This window comes from Callorhinchus milii, unplaced genomic scaffold, assembly GCF_018977255.1.
Source record: "Callorhinchus milii isolate IMCB2004 unplaced genomic scaffold, IMCB_Cmil_1.0 Scaffold1, whole genome shotgun sequence".
NCBI classification, from domain to species: domain Eukaryota; kingdom Metazoa; phylum Chordata; class Chondrichthyes; order Chimaeriformes; family Callorhinchidae; genus Callorhinchus; species Callorhinchus milii.
In genome coordinates this window covers 121,602,813-121,624,578 of record NW_024704742.1, presented here as the reverse complement: position 1 = coordinate 121,624,578, position 21,766 = coordinate 121,602,813, and the positions used below count along the sequence as shown (strand labels likewise).

The 21,766-nt window shown below is 42.3% G+C and overlaps 1 protein-coding gene across 1 annotated transcript in view; it reads right to left on the bottom strand.

Moving 5' to 3' along the window:
* elovl7a (ELOVL fatty acid elongase 7a) overlaps positions 1 to 20,162 on the bottom strand; it is a 29,667-nt gene extending 9,505 nt beyond the window's left edge. The window contains exons 1-3 of the mRNA XM_007892153.2: positions 19,858 to 20,162; positions 5,003 to 5,103; positions 2,410 to 2,600 (exon numbers count right to left, since the gene is read on the bottom strand). Coding sequence (XP_007890344.1) covers positions 2,410 to 2,600; positions 5,003 to 5,066 — 255 coding nt within the window. The 5' untranslated portion in view covers positions 5,067 to 5,103; positions 19,858 to 20,162. The remainder of the gene's footprint in view (positions 1 to 2,409; positions 2,601 to 5,002; positions 5,104 to 19,857) is intronic.
* Between the last annotated feature and the right edge of the window lie 1,604 nt (positions 20,163 to 21,766).

Sequence of the window (21,766 nt, the reverse complement as noted above, 5' to 3'; positions counted from 1 at the left end):
AGAGCACTTTTCAGTCCACTTGGGTCACCAAGCAATTAGAGGAGAATCACAAATCACTGGATTCTACGGCAGGAATATCATCGCATGCAGAGATTCACTAGCACAAAATAAATTCCTATCCACTTAACTTATCAGGTGACTTTATTCAACGTACTTAGAACTTTTTTTTAAGCTATCTAGTTAAACAGATGGAGTGACAAAATTTTACAAGCCAGTTCTGGTCACGAGTTAATATAAATGCCATCATCTAGTTGAGATTTTATTTTACTCAATGCTTGTTCGCAAACGCAAATTGTCCACCAGCCAGCAGGGAACAGTGGAGCCTTTCGTTTGGATTTTAGCCAAAGCAAAACAACCAACAGATTCCCAACATTGTTTGGCATTTTTCAAAATGACATTAAACAAAAACACATTTAAACGATTCTATTCAAAAGATTTTTTCTAATAAAAAAATCCTACAATGATTTTCTTGGAGGTAATTGGCTGCTCCAGCATCCACAATGGTTGAATGGTGATAGTATCCCACAAGTTCAATGTTCAATCATGGATTTAGAAATGGCTGGATGCAAGTTTTTATTAAAATTTGGTGTATTTACCATTTTTTCCCCCCACACAAAAAAATGCTCTCCCTCCTGGTATATTCCCATCTGCCTCAGGTCTGGCCTCCTCTTGCTATGGTACAGTTCTAGTGGGCGCTAATTGTCCTCTAGACGGAACTGAAAACCCAGACTGCCACTCACCAGTAGCGGTGTAGAGTGATGAGGAGCTAGAACCCCAACTGTTTTTTCCCCTCCCTAACCCTGGAAAGGACAGACCAATTTAGCCTCCTCATGCAGTTTGACAGACACCAGCAAACTACACAAGACTGAAATTCTAATGTTGTCTGTAAATTGTAAATGATTCACTACGTCCTGGATCGAGCAATACAACACTCCTCCCATCACTACACTGGAGTGTCAGTCCAAATTATGAGCTCTAGCTTGGATGTGGAGTTTCAACCCATGAACGTTTGACCACCAGGTGTGAGTGCCACTAATTGAGAAGTGCATCTCTTTTCATCACTCTGCCCTCCCCAAAAACATCAGTCGATGTGCAACATGTTGTCAACCTAATCAAGTTAGTCACTCTCGCCGCTGAATCAGAAGATTGTGGATTCACAGTCCAGGTCTGGATTTTGAGCTCACTATGCTGACACGCCAGTGCAGTGCTAGGGGAGGGTACACTATTAGAAGTCCTCTTTCAGATGAGACACTGAAGTCCTATCTTCCTGTTCAGATGAACGTTAAAGATCTCATGGCACTATTTGAAAAGATGCGGTATGGATCATTTCACTCACCAGTGCCAATTCCAACCTTGAAGAGCCAGTTTAAACTGTCCAATTTCAGTTCATCCAACTTACAGCTTTGGCATATTCACTTAGTCACGTACCTAATGCTACATTTATAAGGGTTTTTGTTGTGTCTTTGGGGAAAAAGTCCAATACATTATATAGCACCTTTCACATCAGGAGGATGTCCCAAGGCACAAAACAATCCTGGTTCGAAACTCAAGCTGGGGTTGGGAACCGTAAGGGGGTGGGGGAGGGAGGGGAAAGTGGACTGAATACTTGGTCAAGGAGGTAGATTTAAATGAGGTGAGGGATAGTACAGTAGATGTAATGCTACAATGCCACAAGTCACAAAGTAGTCCTTTTTTTTCACTGAAGAGACATTTAAGGGGGACCCAATAGAAATTATAAAAGAATGCAATAATGTTCACATAAATAGTCTGTTTCCACTAGTTGGGGAGCCTGTTACCAGGGGACACAAATATAAGATAGCGACTAGGGGATCTAAAGAGAATTTAGGAGGAACTACTTCACACAGAGGCTAGTAAAATTGTGGAACTCACTGCCTGAAGTGGTGGTTGAATCAGATAGTACAGATGCATTCAAAAGGAAGCTAGACCTTCACATGAGGGAGAGCAGAATAATAATAATCCTTGCATTTGATTTAGCGCTTTTCACGTCTTCTCGATGTCTCAAAGTGCTTCACAGAGTATGCTGCAGAGCGAATTGACTGTATATTTGTGGGTGAAAACGCAGCAGCCAATTACGCACAGCAGTGTCCCACAAACAGACATGGACTGAAAATGACCAATTTATTATTGTTTTGTTTTGGAGGGATTATTATTAGGCGTGTGGAGTAAGGAAACTTGCCCAAGGTTTCGCCATGCCTGGAATTGAACCCAGGTCTCTCGCTTGCAAGGTGAGTGCTCTAACCACTGAGCTACAGGACTCCTGGAGGGTAAGGGTGGGAGTAAGGAGTGGGTGAAGACTTATTTGGAATATAAACACTGACACAGACTGGTTGGGCTGAGTGGCCTGTTTCCGTGCTATATGTTCTTTGTAAACCTTTGTAAAATACTTACTTCATAGCACATGTATATTGAAAACAGCACCAAGGAAAAGTTGTACACAATCATGATCTGCTTCAAGTTAAATGGCTTCCTGTTTTCCATAAACTTTGGCCCAAAAGAAGTTACAAAATAGATATAGGCTCCAATGATAATAGTTTGAGGGAGTGGAGAAGACATTAATGGCCAATCTTCAACTCTGGGGTCTAGGAGAAAATGAAAGAGCCCATCAGACAAGAATATCATACACCTACAAACACATATTGCTAAAACTCCTCAGTCTCATGAGGTAAAAGGCTCTAAATCAACTGCAAGTTTTATTATTATTGTTTATTAATAATAATAAATTTTCATGCAGAGCCCATTTCAATTTGAGTTTATAATTTGAACTCTGCCACATTAAAACTCACATGATATCAAAACCAAGGTCTCTAAAAGCTGGGTGTGGAAAGGCACTGCATGGTACAATTTACACTTGTATAAGAATGTCCCAAAGCCCTTGGTGTAGTACAGAATTACACAGACTAGAAAGGTTCAAGTTGGGCATCTTGGTTGTGTAGAATAGATAACCACAGTGAAAATGCCAGTTAAAAATTTTAGGGAAGCAGAAAGGTAGTAATGAACAATAAAATACTGATCCTTATCCAGTAACCACTGGCACAAAGTTTGTTTGTGTAAATGTCTATCAGGAAAACACCAAAGATGGTCAAACATTGCTCTGACATTAATCCTCTGTCACACATAAAGAATGGTTACTTAGCGTTAGACAGCTTTCAGGACTCGTTGGCCCATAGCTCAAATCATGACCTCCAGGAGAGAAAAGCATTGTACAGTTTTGTTTGAACATTGTTCTTCGTGACACCACCCAAGAGTTGCATATAATTATTGTACCAAATACATTATTCCAGGAGATACCAACAACATGCACTTATATAGCGCCCTCCACGCAGGACAGCATCTCAGAGCACTTAACAGTGGTGGAGCCTGACTCTGAGCCAGGAGTGGAGGGAGAAGTGGTAGAGGTGGCCGTAAGCACGGTCGAAGAGGAAGATTTTTAGGCGGGACTTGAAAAAGGGGAGCGAAGGGGCAAGGCAGAGGGATTAAGGGAGAGTGTTCCAGAATTTTGGGGCATAGTGGCTGAAAGCGTGACCTCCGATGGTGAGGTAGAGGGTGCGAGGGACAAACAGGAGGTCAGTGCCATTCAAGCGGAGCTGCTGGATGGTGGATTGGGGAGTGAGGAGATCGGAGAAGTAGGGAGGTGCCAGAGAGTGAATGGATTTGAACTCAAGTGTGAGGATCTTGAAGTTGATCCGTTCGGCCAGTGGAGATGTGGGTTCGGAGTTTGGTCCGCGTCAGTATGCAAGCAGCAGAGTTCTGAATGAGCTGGATCTTTTGAATAGGGAGCTGGGGAGAGTAGGTTCAGTGCTAACAATAAGGGCATTATATATATCACATTGTATCAATAGCGTGCCAATTACCAGATCAGATCAATAATCTACCAGTCAGATTACTTTCAACCCTAAGTGGAATTTGAAACTAATAAAAAGTTAGTCAAGGACAACAACATTCAGTTGACCCGGTTATCCACGCACATACATACCAGAAAGCTGGCAGTACCAGTGGACTCATTGGCTGGCTTCACAGCTTGCAGGAAAAGACATTAACTTCCTATACCGAAGTCAACAGTAGTCACACCTCAATACAATGCAGAGCTTGGTTTTATGGACACAAGCACCTTATTGTAAATGGGCACCAATTATATGCAAATAATCAGTTCAAGGCAAAAGTACCCATAAAATGTAACCATCTCTCCCCCAAAAAACAAAATTACATTGTATAGCACCTTTCATGTCGGGAGGACGTCCCAAGGTGCTGGACAGTCAATGTTTCCGACCCAAGCTGGGGGTCAGGATTGGGGAGGGTGGAGGTCAGGGGGAGGGGAAGGAGGGAGGGGGCGAGGCGGAGGGACTGCGGAATGGAGTTCCAGAGGTGGGGGGGCAGAGTGGCTGAAGGCCCGCTTGCCAATGATGGAGCGGGTGAGGCAGTGGACGTGAAGTAGACCGGAGCTCGCTGAGTGGAGGGAGCGGGGAGGTTGTTAGGGGGTTAGGAGGTCGCAGAGGTGGGGGGGAGCAAGGCCATGGAGGGCTTTGAAGGTGAGGACCAGAATCCTGAACTGTATCCTCTGTGTGAAGGGAAGCCAGTGGAGGTGGGAGAGGATGTGGGTGATGAAGCCTGGTGCGGGAGAGGACACGTGCTGCAGAGTTCTGGATGATCTGCAGCCTATGGAGGGAGGAGTTGGGGAGTTTGAATAGTTGAGCTTCGATGTTATGAATGTGTGGATAAGAGGTTTGGTGGCCTGCAGTGTGAGACAATCGTGGAGCCGGACAATGTTGCGGAGGTGGGGGAAGGTCATGGCACAGATGTGGGGTAGAAAGGATGGTTGTGGGTCAAACAAGATGTCAAGATTCCGAACTGGCTTAGTAAGGTGGAGTGTGCATCCTTGGATGGTGATGCTGTCAGTGTGAAGGCGTTAACGGGAGCCAATCCGGAGGGCCTCAGTCTTGTTGACGTTCAACTGAAGAAAGTTAGCTCTCATCCAGAAACCTACCAGCATCTTTGAGCCATTCATCATAAAACCGTACTGCTCTAGATGTCAGATCTTTGAAAGACATTTTCAGAGATGTGCAATGTTTATCCAAGGTTTCAATGCTGCAAAATAAATTCAAATGTTACAATGATTACAGCAATAAAAAAACACAAATCTTCAATCTGAAAACAAAGAAATATTCGATGCTTCTTTCGATCAGTAACAATGTCTTTTTCGAACATCACTTTTCATTTAGCGCAAATAATGATTAGTCGTACATTTTAATATCATACACAATGAAGATATTCTCTATCAGTCCTTTTGATGTTAGTCTCTCAAATGCACTGCTTATATCAGCTTTTCACCATGAAGTGAGGTGGTCATGTGTGGGGAAAGAATTGTTGGCCAGGGCAACAGAACAAACAACCTTCTCTTTCCAAATATTGTTATTGGATCTTTAACATCCCCCTGAATGGGTAGGACATCTTCTGACAGTGCAATGCTTCCCAACATTGCACTGAAGTGCAATGCATCATAGACTATGAGCTCCAAGTACTGACATGGGGCTTCCGCCCACAACCTTCAGACTCAAAGGTAAGAGTGTTAAACTGTTGCTACCAATTGAGCCAGGTTAACACCCAACAGTTACAAACTCCATTTTATTTTTCAGAATCCTTAAATTCAAGTTATCTAAGTCACCATGCGGACAGTTTAGTTTATTCTGATATTTCCATTGCTTATAATAGATTGTAAATTCTCTCCTTCACCTCAGATTTAAACCCCAAACTGAAAGATCCTATAAATATTTTATTTTCATAAACAGAACACTTTCATTTGATCTGCTGCAAGATCACAATCGTACGAATGAGAATTATACAACAGATTCAAAATGTTCAGTCCAGTTTGCAAATTACTCCAGATTATAAACTCAGTTTACAAGATGTTCAGGGAGGGGGGGGAGGGGAAGGGGGGTTGGGGGGGCGCGGGAGACGAGGAAGGGAGGCATTCAATTAGTTGGACTATTTGGGCCAAAATGCCTGTTTCCATGACCCATCATTCCACAATTACAGTCAAGAGACCAGATCACATTGTGGGCAATACATTGTGGGCAATACCACCCTGGTTTAGCCTGGGCACACATATTATTTAATATTCTATACTGAAAAGGTGACGGCAGGATTTTGGCACTAACCAGCCAATTCCCAAATTAAAACATGCTTGCTCTCCAGCTTGTCAACTCGCCAATGAAAATCACTTATTGTGTATACAAACTTCATGCTCAGGTGTACACTACGAGCAGGAAACATCACTGCTGTTATTTTGCAAAGGAAGTGACATCAGTAGCAACCCAATGACTGTAAGACAGCTTTTTTGCATTTATAAGTTTATGGATCCGAACCATTGCAGCTTTTTGGTCAGCTGAGTGTCCAACACATGCGGAAGCCCATAACCATGCTTAAGAGTAACCAAACTAGACAATGTTCCCACATATGCTACTTACATTTGAAATTTCCTCATGTCAAGAATGGAATGCACATTCTCTCTGGAGGTACACTCCCTACTTAACCGCATTCAAGAGAGTATTACGCATAGGCAGACAAGAGCTAAGGTTTGGGCACTCCAGCGCATGCAATGAGGTATTACTGGAGTTTAAAGAAGCTAAACCACGTTGCTTGCCATTGCAAGCATTATTTGTCAAGCTTCCCACTGCTTGTCCAGCTAGGTTCACCCACATAATTAGGTTTTTGTTCCTACAGGGTTAATAAAAGCAGGGTGAGTCACTACCCTCAGTGTCCTGCTGATGAACCAGGCTGGCTGGTTAATTATCAGCAGTGCCCTGGGGGGCTGTAGATCCACCCCACAGAAACTGGACGACCGAGATCGCCAAAGGGGATTGACTCAATTCCAACAATCAGCTGGAGGCAGATCAGCTCCAAGGAAACAACGCACCCCCCACCCCCCCAAGGAAACCAAGTATAAGCCTGTATAATTTGAAATAAGATACAAATGGGAACAGAAATGCACCTTTATCTCAATAGTTACTGAACATTCCTGTCAAACAGGTTCTTCAAATGCCGACACCAGTAAGTATTGAAAAGGAGGCTGGTGGGATTGGAACACAAAACTAGCATTGTATGATCATCACAACAAGTCTCATTATCAAACAAAACTTTCGGTAAATAAAATGATCTATTCTTTAGGATGAACTTATGCATACCAAACTCAATACATATCAAACTCAATAAATATACCCCTAAAGATATGGAATGCTCTGCCCCAGAAAGTTGTAGCTGCCCATGACCGTGTCTGCCCTATTTCCCGCAACTCTGCCCTCACCCCTTCCCCCTCTTCCCAGAACCGTGATAGGGTCGTCCTAGTCTTCACCTTCCACCCCATCAGCCTCAACATGCAACAAATAATTCTCCGCCATTTCCGGCACGTCCAGCGTAATCCAACCACTAAGCATATCTTTCCCTCCCCTCAGCACTCTGAAGGGACCGTTCCCTCCATGACTCTCTGGTTCATTCCTCCATCACCACCAATTGCTCTCCTCCCCCCGGCACCTTCTCGTGCCAGCACAGGAGATGCAATACCTGCCCTTTCACCTCCTCCCATATCACTGTCCAGGGTTCCAAACACAGATTTCAAGTGAGACAATGATTTACATGTACTATCACCAATGTAATTTACTGCATTTGCTGCTCACGATGTGGTCTCCTCTACATTGGGGAGACGAAAAGCAAATTGGACGACCGATTTGCCGAACACCTCCGTTCAGCCCAACTGAAGACAAGCTTCCAGTTTCTTGCCATTTCAACTCTCCCTCCCACTAGCATTCTAACCTCTCCATCCATGATCTCCTACGCTGTTCCAATGAGCCACAGCGCAAGCTCAAGGAGCAGCACCTCATTTATTTGCCAGGGACCTTACAGCCCTTTGAACTCAATATTGATTTCAACAATTTCAGACCATAACAGCTCACCTTCCCTCTCCCCCTCTTCTGTGACCATTACTACATCATCTGGGTCCCAGACACACCTTCTCTCTCTGGTCTGCCTATTTTGTTGCAATTACCCCTCCCCCCGTTTTGCATTACTAACACCTCTATTCCCCTGTTTTGTTGCAATCCCTCTCTTTGTTTTGCATCATTAATACCCCTGTCCTCTACCCCATTTTCTCCTTTGTCTTTCTTGCCCTGCCTTCCCCCTCTCTGTTACCCCTTAAAAGCCTCTCCCTTCCAACATGCCCCAGTTCTGACGAAGGGTCACGGACCCAAAACTCACTTTCCTTTCTCCTTAGATGCTGTCTGACCTGCTGAGTGTTCCCACAGAAGGAGCCCATTTGGCCCATCGTGTCTGTGCAGCTTTTTGAAAAGACCTATCCAAACCAATCCCACTCCCCCACTCTCTCGCACTGCAAACTTGTCCCCCCCAAATAAATATCTACTTTTCGTTTAAGTTGTTATTGAATCGGCTTCCACCACCCTTTCAGGCAATGCATTCCAGATCCAAACAACTCGCCGTGTGAAAACATTTTTCCTCACCTCCCTTCTGTTTCTTTTAACAACTATTTTAAATCGGTGTCCTCGGGTTACCGACCCACCCGCCAGTGGAAATAGTTTCTCCTTGTTCACCGTATTGAATCCCCTCATAATTAAGTCTATTAAGTCTTCTCTTAACCTTCTCTGCTCCAAGGAGAATAATCCTAGCTTGTCTTGCCTTTCCTGATAACTGAAGTCCCTCATTCCTGTTTTATAAAAGTTTATCATAACTTCCTGACTTTTGTATTCTATGCCCCTATTTATAAAGCCTAGTACCTTAGATGCTTTCTTAACAGCTTTATCTACCTGTCCTGCCACCTTCAGACATTTACTTATATGAACCCACAGGTTTCTCTGTTCCGTCACCCCCTTTAAAATTATACTATCATTTTTTATATTCCTCTCCTCATTCTTGCTCCCAAAATGCATCACTTTGCATTTCTCCACCTGATATGTAATGTAAATATGATATAGTGAAAGGGCAGGTCATTGTGATTAAAAGGTTTAATAAAGTCAGGATGTCCTGGTAAATAATATGGCAGATAAAATTGCTCATCTACATCACAGTAAATCCTGTGAAGTACTCAAGACATCATTCAGACGTGAAAGGCACTATAATAAATGCAAGGAATAATATTTGTCTTAGTAATAACCAGTGCAACAGGTTTGGTGGATTGAATAACCTCATTATGTTCCTATATTTCACACCCACATTTTTGGGGGGAGGAGAGGCTGTAGAAGAAAGAGTGTGAGCAAAGTTCACTCATTTGAGATTACCTATCAGCATTAATGATCATGGGTGGTCCAAGTGGTGATTCAGAGGTAATATTCATATAATTTTCATGTTTGATACCACCCATGATTTCATAACCAGAAACCGACATGAACAATGTGGTTCAAAATAAAATTGTGCAATTCAAGCTCTGTCAAGGTTACTAAGTTATTATATGGAACTCCCAGGAGGCAAATATACACTGGTAGATAAGATAAATATTCTGATAAATTATAATTAGTTATAACTGTCTCCAATATTCATAAATATTAATGTGCAATTTTCAGTACTTCAGTACTTCTCAACATCAGATTTATACAAACGGTAACACATTCTAAAGGATTATGACTACCGGAATAAGATCTCAACAACAACTTGCATTTATATAGCATCCTTCACACGGGTAATGTCCCGGAGCGCTTGAGTATTCTCTTCTGCAATATTAACCTTTCCAACTTACAATAATCTTTGTATTTCTTCTGTAATCTCTCCTTGAATTCAAAATGACCAATTCCATCAATTTAAATTGCCTTGTGCCCTGCCCTTTCCAATACCTAATAATTTCTTAATAATTTCCATAATTGTGTGAGCAGATCGCAACCCCAAGAGAGTACACACTGTTTTAGCAAAAGGGAAATTTCTGTACATATATCGAACTCTCAATAGTTTGGCTTTGAAACCCATCACTTTGCTTAAGAGTATCCAACACCCCAATGTACAAAATAACGTTTCCTCACCCGACTGGTACAATTATCAATCTACTGTAGAAGAAACAACATCTCTCAATCTACATGGCAGACATAACTGAAACTTGCCATTTGTCTGGAATGGGTTCCATGTATTTGTGCCAAAAATTTTGAAGTTTTGATTAAAAATAACAGAGTTCTTGTATTGTAAATGAGCTATTACAGTGCCTATTACTGCATACCTGCTCTGTTGAGTTTATATCAATGATCATTGACACTGATCAATGTAAAATAAAAATCTATGAACAAATATTATTTTGAAAAATAATCCAACCAGTAATGTGCTTTTAATTTTGTGTCATTTCCTTATTTTCACTGCCTTTTACACTTTACATCAGACATTCACTGTATTAAAAACAGATAACGTGTTTGAAATATTATTTAATTGGCTATTTTATACTTTAAGATTCACTTAGTAGTCCTAACCACAATATTTCTCTTCTATGAGCAATTGCGAGTCCTGTAGCTCAGTGGTTAGAGCATAGAATGGCTAAAAACTGTTCCAGTAGCCAATTAAGCTCAATATAAGGAGCAGAGGAGGGGGGGTGTCGGGGGAAATAGAATATTTGATATAATCAGGAAATTGTGGAACTTAGTGTTTCCAATTGCAGAATTACAATATGAAAATCAAAATTTTAATAAAATAGAAAACTAACTAATAGATACAATCTAGTGTGTAACCTACATGCAACTGAAGGGTAGCGTTTGATTGTGCACACTGTGACGCATTATGTACTGATAACACCATTTCCTATAGTAAAGTAATTCAGTACATTTTTTCAGGCAGATTTGCAGAGGACACACCCATGATGCAAGATCAATGACAACTCAGCTTGTTTGAAAAATAAGCAAACTAAGGATCCATGTTGCTTTTACACTAATAACTGGCTGCTATGTTCTGCTCACAATATACAGTCAAAACCATTTTACAATACATCCTGCAAAGCAGTATGAGACATCGCAACGACATAAGGTGCCATATCAAATGCAATGATTATTATTATCTCAGACAAAAGTTCTGTTAAAAACAAGTGTGCTTACTACAATAGTAAGCAGTGTGTTTTCGAGTACGGAATCTACCAGTTGCAGAAAAACACTGGGAATATTGAAACTGCTGGCACTTAACCAGGTACAAGAACTCAGCGGTATCAAATTAATCAGATTTTAATCACCATAGTTACTAAATCACTACTCGGGTCCAGTGTGTGGATGAGGATTGATTCCACGTCTTCTGGTATTAATGTACCACTTGTAGCAGAATAATTATTTATCATTAAATCTTCCTTCTCAGAACAGTTCAACTTGCTAACTGAAGAGCTGCCAACTCCACAACTGCAAATGACAGGGTTGAATTAACATACTGGTCACCAGTTTACGTCCCACCTAGATTTCTTGTGGTTTCAGTTGACCTTTCTTGTTACTTGTAACAAAAACAAGTGGCCGAGGAGTAATTTATTCTGTGGAATAGAATTCCTGAATACCAGCAAAAAAGACTTTTTAAAAGAAACAGCCTTCACTATTAACAAAGTATTTAAAAATAATTTGGATGACAGTGCATAAAAGGGACATGATTGACTATTCCAAATCATGATACACCAGGATTCGACCACAAAGCAATGTGTATGTCTGGTGTTCACTGAGGGTTCAATACGAGAATAAACAGAATGGTTTGTAACATAGAATTGCATGGAATGAGACGACACTGAAATGGGCCATTCAGCGCAACTCATACTTGCTGGGAAGTCTGATTAATTTGATTTTAGGAAATAAAACACCATTAAATTAGTTCTGTTTCAAAGTTCCAAGTGTCAGAATGAGAAAATGTACCTGAAAGCTGATTCAGAGAGTGAGAAAAAGTGAACCAACTCAGTATGCAATAAGCTGGTTTTGTATGGAGATGTCATGTGGTTCTCATCCCTTTTGATGAAAATCCTGAAACTTACATCCCAAAGTCAAACTATTCCATATTCCTGCATGCTTTTCATTTTATTACCACAGGGGGCAAATTGCACAGATTTATATAATGCATCTTCCCCCCTCACCCCCCCCCCACCACCACTTATCAAGCCTGCAACTCTCCATATTACCACTGTTCAAATACTGTTTGTCTGGAAAAAGCCATGTCTATATTCTGTACTGCAGCAAGTTAGGATCCTACACAAATATGTACCTATCTCTTACCCTCACCAACTTTACGTGGATGCATTATTAGTTTGCACAATTACTCAGCAGCAAGCCATCAAGTCCTGACATGCATCTTCCGTCAACATCAAAGATTAAGATCATAAACAGAGCGCCTCCAGCTATTATTCAACACACGTTCTTGTGCTATTAAAAAGGTCATTCTTTTCAGTTACTGCATTAACCAATCCACATCAGATCAGTCATTACAGTACCACAAGCAGATACACAATACTACAAAAATGTCTGGCACAAATCCGCTTGTACTTGAACATTTTCACTTCGAGCCATCTCGTAACAGATAAGACAATCAAAGCCACTTTACACAGCCTCCCAGAAGTCAAAATGAAGTAATTATTCACAGGAACAACTATTTTAATACAATACAAACTCTAGATTGGGGCTAGAGACAAGAAGAACTGCACACAAATGAGATGCTGGCAATGGACACCATTTTTTGGCCACATCAAAGGGAAAACGAGTACAATTTGTAATGCTCACTTCATAAATGCCTTGTTGTATTAGCCAGTATAGCAACACAAGAAATCATTTTATTAGGATACAGAAGATTACTGCATTTTTACAACATTCATTTCTTCACAAGTGTGCAACTGTCAACTTCAAACAGCCCAGTTAGCTTTCCCTACAACATTTGGAGTTTTAGTAAAATAGTGTAAATGAGCAGTATATTGATTATAGTTAACCATAGCCTACTGGAAATGGTACAGCTCAGTAATACTGACAAGGAAAGTCATCTCAATGTGCTTTCTGCCATCCCAGACTATCATTATGCCAGCAAAAACATTTCTGTTCTTCGTAACTGCATGATCTTTTGAAAATATGTGGAGCAGGATTGAGAGAATAATTTCCTTGCGATCAGTTGAAGAAAATGCAGAGAAAGCAGAATAAATTAAGAAAATGCATTTCAACGTCCAGGAATCTTTGGTGAAGTTTCTTAGCGCTCTGAGACACTCTCCGGCGCAAAGGGCGCTACATAAATGCAAGTTGTTGTTAAAATGCAAAAACGATAAATTGACATAAAACTCGGCTTGCTGTAACCTGGAGCATATCAGATGAAACACGAGGCAGTTCGTTATTGCTCAAGTTGATTACTGTAATGTGCATATCATTTAAAGCTAGGAGTTACTCATTATATGAGCATTACAAGTTGAACACCTGCTCTTGACGTTTTAAGTACGGTATTGAGCAACAATATTATCGCAATATTCTCTCTAAATTGCAGTCTATAAGACGTAAGCAACATTCTGTCCCCAGGTATTCATGTTCTCCTGACATTCAAAGAACATCACAAAGAAAGTCAGAAAGCTGCAGATTACTTTTGACACACAAGTTTCTGAAAGATTGATAAGTAGATTTGATATCAAAGCACTGAGATCTCCAGAAACAACTTAGTGCTCTTATAGTCCTGTTTCACCTTGTACCTCTAGCAGTGGAGTACTGGGTTATTCTCAAGAACAGGATTATTTTGATCATTTGCATTCAGCTGTCCTTAAATATTGTCCCTCAATTTTAATAATAATTCTTGCATTTGACATAGGGCCTTTTCACATCGACTCAAAGCACTTCACAGGTTATACTGTAAAAACATGCCAGCCAGTTTGCACACAATGTCCCACAAACAGCCATGAAGTGAGTGACCAATTTTATTTGGAGATTATTGGCCAGGACACCGGGAGAAGCTCCATTTTATTTCAAATAGTACCATGGGATCTTTCATGTCCACCTGAACGAGCAGATGGGACCTTGGTTTAAAGTCTCATTCGAAGGACGGCATCTCCAACAATGTAACACACACCCAGCACTGTATTGGAGTGTCAGTTTAGACAATATGATTCTAAGCCCTGGCATGGGGCTTGAACCTACAACCTTCTGACTCAGAGGCAAGAGTGCTAACATTGAGCCAGGCTGACACACTGTCAAATGTGAATTTTGCTAAATTGAACCATCACCTTCCATTTTAATGCTTCATTTTTGAAGAATGGGGCAGTGAGAAACTAACCTCAAATCTCATGAAACTACAACCTTTTTTAGCTGATCACTACAGTCACACCGAAAGGCCTGATATGAATGTCATTTTGTTGTTATTATTATTATAAGTGAGTGTGTCCAATCTGAAGTAAGCAAGTGCAAGTTGCTGTAACAGTACAGGGATATTTGAAGGGCAGGAGAAATAGTGCAGATTCCTGCAGAAGTCACTAAACTGCTCCTCTTTAACTTAATTAGGTAATTAAGTTGGACATCAAGTCCTGGATGAGGGCAAATTTGCTACAGTTGAATGTGAACAAGACTGAGGCCCTCCTGATTGGTTCGCACCAGCGCCTCAGCATCTCAGGCTCTGGCAGCATCAACCTCCATGGCTGCACACTACAACTCACCAGCCAGTCAGGGACCTCGGTGTCTTGTTCGACCCTCAACTGCCTTTTCTCCTCCACATTCAAGCCATGACCCGCTCTGCCTTCCCTCACCTCCGTAACATCGCTCGACTCCGCCACTACCTCATCCCTCAGGCCACTGAAACTTTTGTTCATGCCTTCATCACCTCCAGGCTCGACTACACAAATGCCCTGCTTGTCGGCCTTCCCAACTCCTCCCTCCACAGGCTGCAGATAATCCAGAACACTGCAGCCCGTGTCCTCTCCCGCACCAAACTCCATGATCCCATCTCCCCCATTCTCATCCGACTCCACTGGCTCCCTATCCTTCAGAGGATCCAGTTCAAGATGCTGGTCCTCACATACAAAGCCCTCCATGGCCTCACCCCACCCTACCTCTGCGACCTCCTAATCTCCTATCAATCCGCTCGCTCCCTCCGCTCAGCCGGCTCTGGCCTGCTCCACATCCCCCAACCCACCTGCCCCACCATTGGCAGGAGAGCCTTCAGCCATTCTGCCCCCAACCTCTGGAAATCCCTCCCCCAGTCACTCCACCTCACCCCCTCCTTAGCCTCCTTCAAGTCCCGCCTCAAGACCCTCCTCTTCAACCATGCCATCGGCCACCCCCTTTCCCCTCCCTTACCCCAGCTCGGGTCTGAAATTCTGTACTCTGTCCAGCGCCTTGGGACGTCTTCCCGACATGAAAGGCGCTATTCAAATGTAATCTTGTTGTTGTTATTGTTAATTATACAAGGAAATTGTCAGACAGGAGAGGGTTGGAGGCTTTACATTCCATGCATTTGTTTTCCCATCACAGTGGTAGGTAAACTGGAAATGGTACAAAACAAACCAGGTAAATGCACGATATTAAGACGAAATTTAAGAGGAATTGATTATTTTGATCCAGGTTGTTGGAAGATACAAAAATGGTATAGGTAGAATGACATTTAATGCATCACAGATTTTAAGCAGACACTAAGGTAGTTGTCTTACTTTTTTAAAAAAAATTCCCAAACGAACTATTCACCGACCCTCAAAAAAACGGGTACGTTTTAAAAACAGCAGTGTCACAGATACAGGTGTCAAATACCAATATCATGCAGAAAATGTATTTTGCGTTTAAGCAACCAGTCTCTCAGAATGTAGGACAAATGGTGACAAGTTTGCAAAGAATGCTTCAAAGAAGATAAGTAAAGTGGTAGGACAGGACAGTTAAAAACTCACGAGACTACTCAAGTCATTATTTTAAACCCACAGAGATACTGCAACGTGAGAGCTGCCAAGTGGGAACAATGGGAGCAGAGAGTTCATGAAGTTTGGCATATGTATAAAAGCTGTGTACCATATCACATCAATAAACACGCCTGCTTCACACACACACACACACGTTGAGACAAACAAACAAACCAAAAGGACTAGAATAATGTCAAGCACTTTACAATCATTTAAAACACACTACTTACCACTTCTCCCAGCTACACCATCCAAACACTTACTAGTTCCAAACTCCGCCATCTACATACTCACCACACCAACTCCAAATACCTCACTCCATTCCTCAACTGGCTCAACTGGATTCCAGCAAATCAATTTCAAAGTCTTCATTCTCACATATAAATCCCTCAATGACCGAGCACCTCCTCATCTCTCATCTCCAAACTCACTCCCCTGCTCGGTTAACTCAGGCTTGTTGCTCATCCCCTCCCTCTCCACGGCACCACCAGTAGCCAATCTTTCAGATTCCACATCCCTAACCTGGAACTTCTTCCATCTCCATTTGTTATTAAATCCCACCTTAAATCCTACCTTCTCGTAAACTTGTTGAAATATTTTCATGAAATCTGGATATGCTCAGCCGAAGCTCAGGGAGATGGATTATACCCTTTAAATGTCTCATCCAAAGAATGGCACCTTTGACAATACAATGTTTTCCCTGGTACTGCACTTGAGATTCAGACTAGAAGATAATAATAATAATCCTTGCATTTGATATAGCGCTTTTCACGTCGGGAGGACGTCCCAAAGCACTTCACAGAACATACTGTAAAGTGAGTTGACTCTATATTTGTGGGCGAACGCAGCAGTCCCACAAACAGTCGTAGATTGAAAATGACCAATTTATTATTGTTTTTGGTTTTTGGAGGGATTATTATTAGGTGTGTGGAGTAAGGAAACTTGCCCAAGGTTTCGCCCTGACCTGCCTGGAATTGAACTCAGGTCTCTCACTTGCAAAGCGAGTGCTCTAACCACTGAGCTACAGGACTCCACATAATCTAGTCTATTCCCAAACCCACAATCTTCTGACCCAGTTTATTAAAGAAACATTTTCATCACTTCGCTGACTGACATTGTCAAATCTTAACATAAAAAGGTTAGAACCTTTTGTGGTTCGTAAAGACACAATGCAGGGTAGTGCATCAGTTTACACCTGATAGGACAATGAATCAAGTGTCAGCACAGCCACATTTGAACATGTTCCAGTTAATTAAATCTCAGGTTCAGTTAAGTCCACACTGTACACATGGTATAGCTATTGCCATTTCAAGCAGATTGCTCTGTGTGCATTGCTAATGTCATTACTTGCACACTGTGTATGAAGCAATGGAAACTTCATCGCAGGGAAGCAGGATCACTGGCTATTTTTTCCCCCATGGACTTGATAATGTTGTGTCCAATTTTTGGATCCATGATCCCAGATTCAACATTATCCAGGGAAATATTATCAGGATCGTTCTCTTTGTCAAGAAAGTCATCACGAGTAGTGGAGGAGCTCAATCAAAAAAGTAGCTTCCCCTTACTAATCAGGGAAATCTATCAATACTGCAATGAAGATAGAAATTCAAGAAGTTTCAGGAATACAACACTGGAATTTGATGCATCATTCTTGCTTCACCTGCTAGTTAGGCGTCAGTCTGGCTCAGTAGATAGCACTCTCCTTTCAGACAGAAGGTTGTGGATTCATGTCCTACATCAGAACACACACACATACACACACTCTCTCTTTCATATTTAATCCCTCCACAGTCTTGCCCTACCTTACCTCTGGCCCTCAACACCAACCCAGCCGCTACCTCTATTTAGTGGGCACTGGCTGCTCATATCACATGCACCACCATCAGCAGTTAGGCTTTCAGCACATCTGCCCCCTTTCTGTGGACTTGCAACTCGCCCCTTCGCTTACCTCCCGCAAGACCACTCTTTGACCTACTTTCGACCATCTTCCCCATCCCTCCTCACCAGCTCAGGTACAAATCCTGCAAAGTTCAGCACCTTGGAACATCCTCCCAACATGAGAGGCACTATGTAAATTTGGGTTGTAGGCTGGACAAGGTAAAAAAAAACATTTTAATGAATTGCCTTTGAAGCCTTCAGAACACAAACACAATCAACCACCAGTCATGTTCTTCATAAAATCGTTGCATTTGATATAGTGCTTTACCACCTCATCAAGACATCTTAACGCACCTTACAGGATATACTGTAAACAACAACAACAACAACAACAAGATTCCATTTATAGAGCACCTTTCACGTCAGGAGGACGTCCCAAGGCGCTGCACAGTTGGGTCATGACCCGAGCAGGGGGAAATGGTCAGGGTGAGGGGAGGGAAGGGAGGGAGAGAGGAGGGGGGAAATGGTCAGGGTGAGGGGAGGGAAGGGAGGAAGCGAGGAGGAGGAAGAGAGTCGAGAGGGGAGCTGAAGGCACGGTATGGGTGTACTTTGTGAGCGAATGCCGGAGTCAATTTGCACACAGCAATTTCCCACAAACAGTCACAAACTCCCTGAAAACAAAGGGTGCCATGTCACCATGTACTGCTCTACACACACACACACACACAGTGGGACTTGAAGCCAAATGGAGCACACAACAAGGTCACATCAAATCAGACACACTGAGCAGAAAATTTACAAGACAGGAAAAACATTAGATGCCATTTTGCCAGCCAGATATTATTTTGAAGAAAACTTTGCCAGGTTGCAACTTTATGCATCAGTGCAGCAGGAGATCAGGAGTAAGGAATCCAAGCTGTTTGGTTCCCCCTCCCTAGCCCAGGGTGCTGAAACAGCCATTTACTACTAACTGTACACAAACAGTGAGGTCACAGAGTTTAAGACACTTAAAAAAAACATACACACTAGGTTTCTAAAGTGGAAGAGAGAGACTTGGAGTTATGTTACCATGGACCCAACCCTGGGCTTTTGATTCAAAGAATAAAGTGAGCAAAGATCCAAGTGGATTCAACTACTTAAAACTGGATCAAACTTGCAGTTCTACAGCATTCCAGAAAATTCCATGAAACCTGCACTCCATCCATCGACCAGGAAGCTTTAAGGGGCGATCGAGAGACTCTCCAAAGCTCTTTGCACACAATGTGGTCCTTGTGACTCAGGACCAGGCACCTGATTATCTTTTAGCCCCAAATCAAGTTTGCATCATTGGAGAGACAATCTGGGGATCAGCTCAGAGTCTCCAATTCACTTTGCTAATCCACATGTTTAAAGGACAGGGACTCACAAAGCGACTTGTGAACAAAGTTAAGTCAGTCTTCATTTCAGCACTTTGCTGTGATTCAGGTAATCTGAACAGGAGAGGCTGCAGGAGAGGCTGTGGTTAGGTTCACCTTTTACTGCAATGATTTGCTTCTTCCTTAACCACACAAACAGGTTCCCCATCATTTCCAACACAGAAACTTGGCCACAAACTCATTCATTCCTGAACCACAGGGAGAGAGAGAGAAAAAAAACACAGACTCCGATTGGGGCAATTTCAATCAAAAGTAGCTCTGCAGATACCAAATCCCACTTCTACTCCACGTCCGGATGAAATGACTTGTGGGTTTGGGATTTATTCACTTACACATGGATTAAAAACAAGTCCCAGCCAGAGCCAGAGCCCATGTCAACCAAACAGGTTGAGGGAATCAGATTTCTCCCCAAAGCCCACGACACATACAGTGGGGAAGGATGGAGGCAGTCAGAACTCTTTAAAATCCAATAAAACTTTAAAAGGGTATATGGTTCAAAACTGTTAACAACTTCCCCCAATGATACTGAAATACAATACCCCCCACAACAACCTATTCATCTCAGTGGGGTGGTGGGGGCTCTGCTTTCTCCCACTCACCTGTCCACCACCAAAGGAGATTTGAGATACTCTGCTACAGAGTGAGCAACAGGTGCAGTGTTTACAGTTACATTAGATGTTACTGAAAGAGTGGGATTTAAAGTGCAAGTTTGCTCACCTGGAGGGGCTTCAAATAGGTCCTCACAGCGATGGAGAAAGTCTCAGAAGTCAGTGATTGAGAAACTTCTCTCTCTCTCTCTCTCTCTCTTCTCCTCCTCACCTACACAGACACCTGTCCCTGACCCTCCCCCAACACCCAGTAATCCGGGAAAGGGGATCGCCTTCGCTGTGGGAACTTGTGATAAAAGTTGCAGAGATCCGAAAACGTCAGAGCCCACGATTGGCTGCGCNTTTTTTTTGATCATCAATATTAAAATCAATCCCCTCCCTCAGTGTTTGCACAGCTCTCAGTCGGTGCACTTAGCCTCATGTTTGACGGTTGTTATGAGAATCAATATGCACACAGTGAGGCTGTGAGCGGTTACTGGGACCTCCTTCGGTCAACAACCAGTATTTCCAGAAGTGGCTGATATTGCAATCACTCCCTGGTTCAGTCACACACCCACACACACACACACACACCAACCTCTTGCCTGATCTTCTTATACCAGGGCTTATTTTAAGGAATTGTGACAGGTGGGGACTGAACTCAAAGGGCTGCACATTTAATCCCCACATCCAGATACATTAAAAGAGATTTCTGCAGATCAAGCAATGCTTCGGGTATTTCTTTCAAACCTTAGAATGCTTAAAATGTTGCCTAAAGGCACTGGGTGACTGCCTGGAGAATGCCAACGAAATCACAATTTATTATTATTGTCATGCAAGGGCAATTTACTAGTGGGAACTTTTGAAATTCCCGCTGTGGAATTCCTAGGGGCTGGTGGGGATTTTCACCCCTTAGTTTACATGATATAAAAAAAAATGTCCTGCCTTATACCCCATTATTACCACGAAACGAAAAGGAAAGTTTAGGAAAAAAATATCTTTTGCACAGGCGGGAGGTTGTTAGGTCGTGGAAATGTCTCACCTCAAATCGATGTTTCACTAACAACAATAACAAATTGCATTTATATTGCATCTTAAATTGGTCATTTTCAATCCACGACTGTTTGTGGGACACTGCTGTGTGCAATTGGCTGCCGCGTTTTGCCCACTAATATACAGTCAATTCACTTTACAGTGTATTCTGCGAAGCGCTTTGAAACGTCTAGAAGATGTGAAAAGCGCTATATCAAATGCAAGGATTACTATTATTATTATATCTTTTCCATCTGGAGGAAGTCCCAAGGTGCTGGACAGTCAAGAGTTTGCACTTGAGATGCTGGTTTTATTTGGGAGGGGAGGGGTGAGAAGATGACCAAAGGTACGATCGTGAGATGGACCTTGAAGGAGATGAGAGAAGGGCCGAGGCGAAGGAACTCCGGGATGAAGTTCCAGAGAGCGGGAACAGAAAGGCTGAAGGCACTGCAAAGTAATATCATTTAAAAAAAAGAATTAGACAGGTATTTGAGGGAAAATACAATTGAAGGTATGCGTAAGGATCAAAGAAATGGGTTTACAGTACCTAGTTCCAGTGATGGATGCTGGCACGAGCACAGAGGATAGGCCCAATGATCTCCTATGTTGTAAACATTCCATGATTCTCCATACAGCAACAATATTACATTTGTATAGCAACTTTCACATCAGGACAGCGTCCCAAGGCGCTGGACAATCAGTGTTTTGGACCCGAGCTGGGGGTCAACAAACACCTATCAAGAATTTGTAGTGAAATACTGTTGTCTGTTGTGCAATTTCTAGCAGACTACAAAAGGCCACAGTTTTTTCTCCAGAACAAGTGCTTCGTACTTTGTATTTAAAGAGGGAGAGAAAAAGTTCTTCAATCTATTTGCAGCTCTGCAGTGTAGCAACCGATTTGATCAACCTGCTGAGTCACTTCAAAAAGAAACAGCTTTGTAATATTCTAAACTATTGTAGGTGTGAATTTAGTGCTTCACCTTGGAGGCAGATAACACAGAACAAAT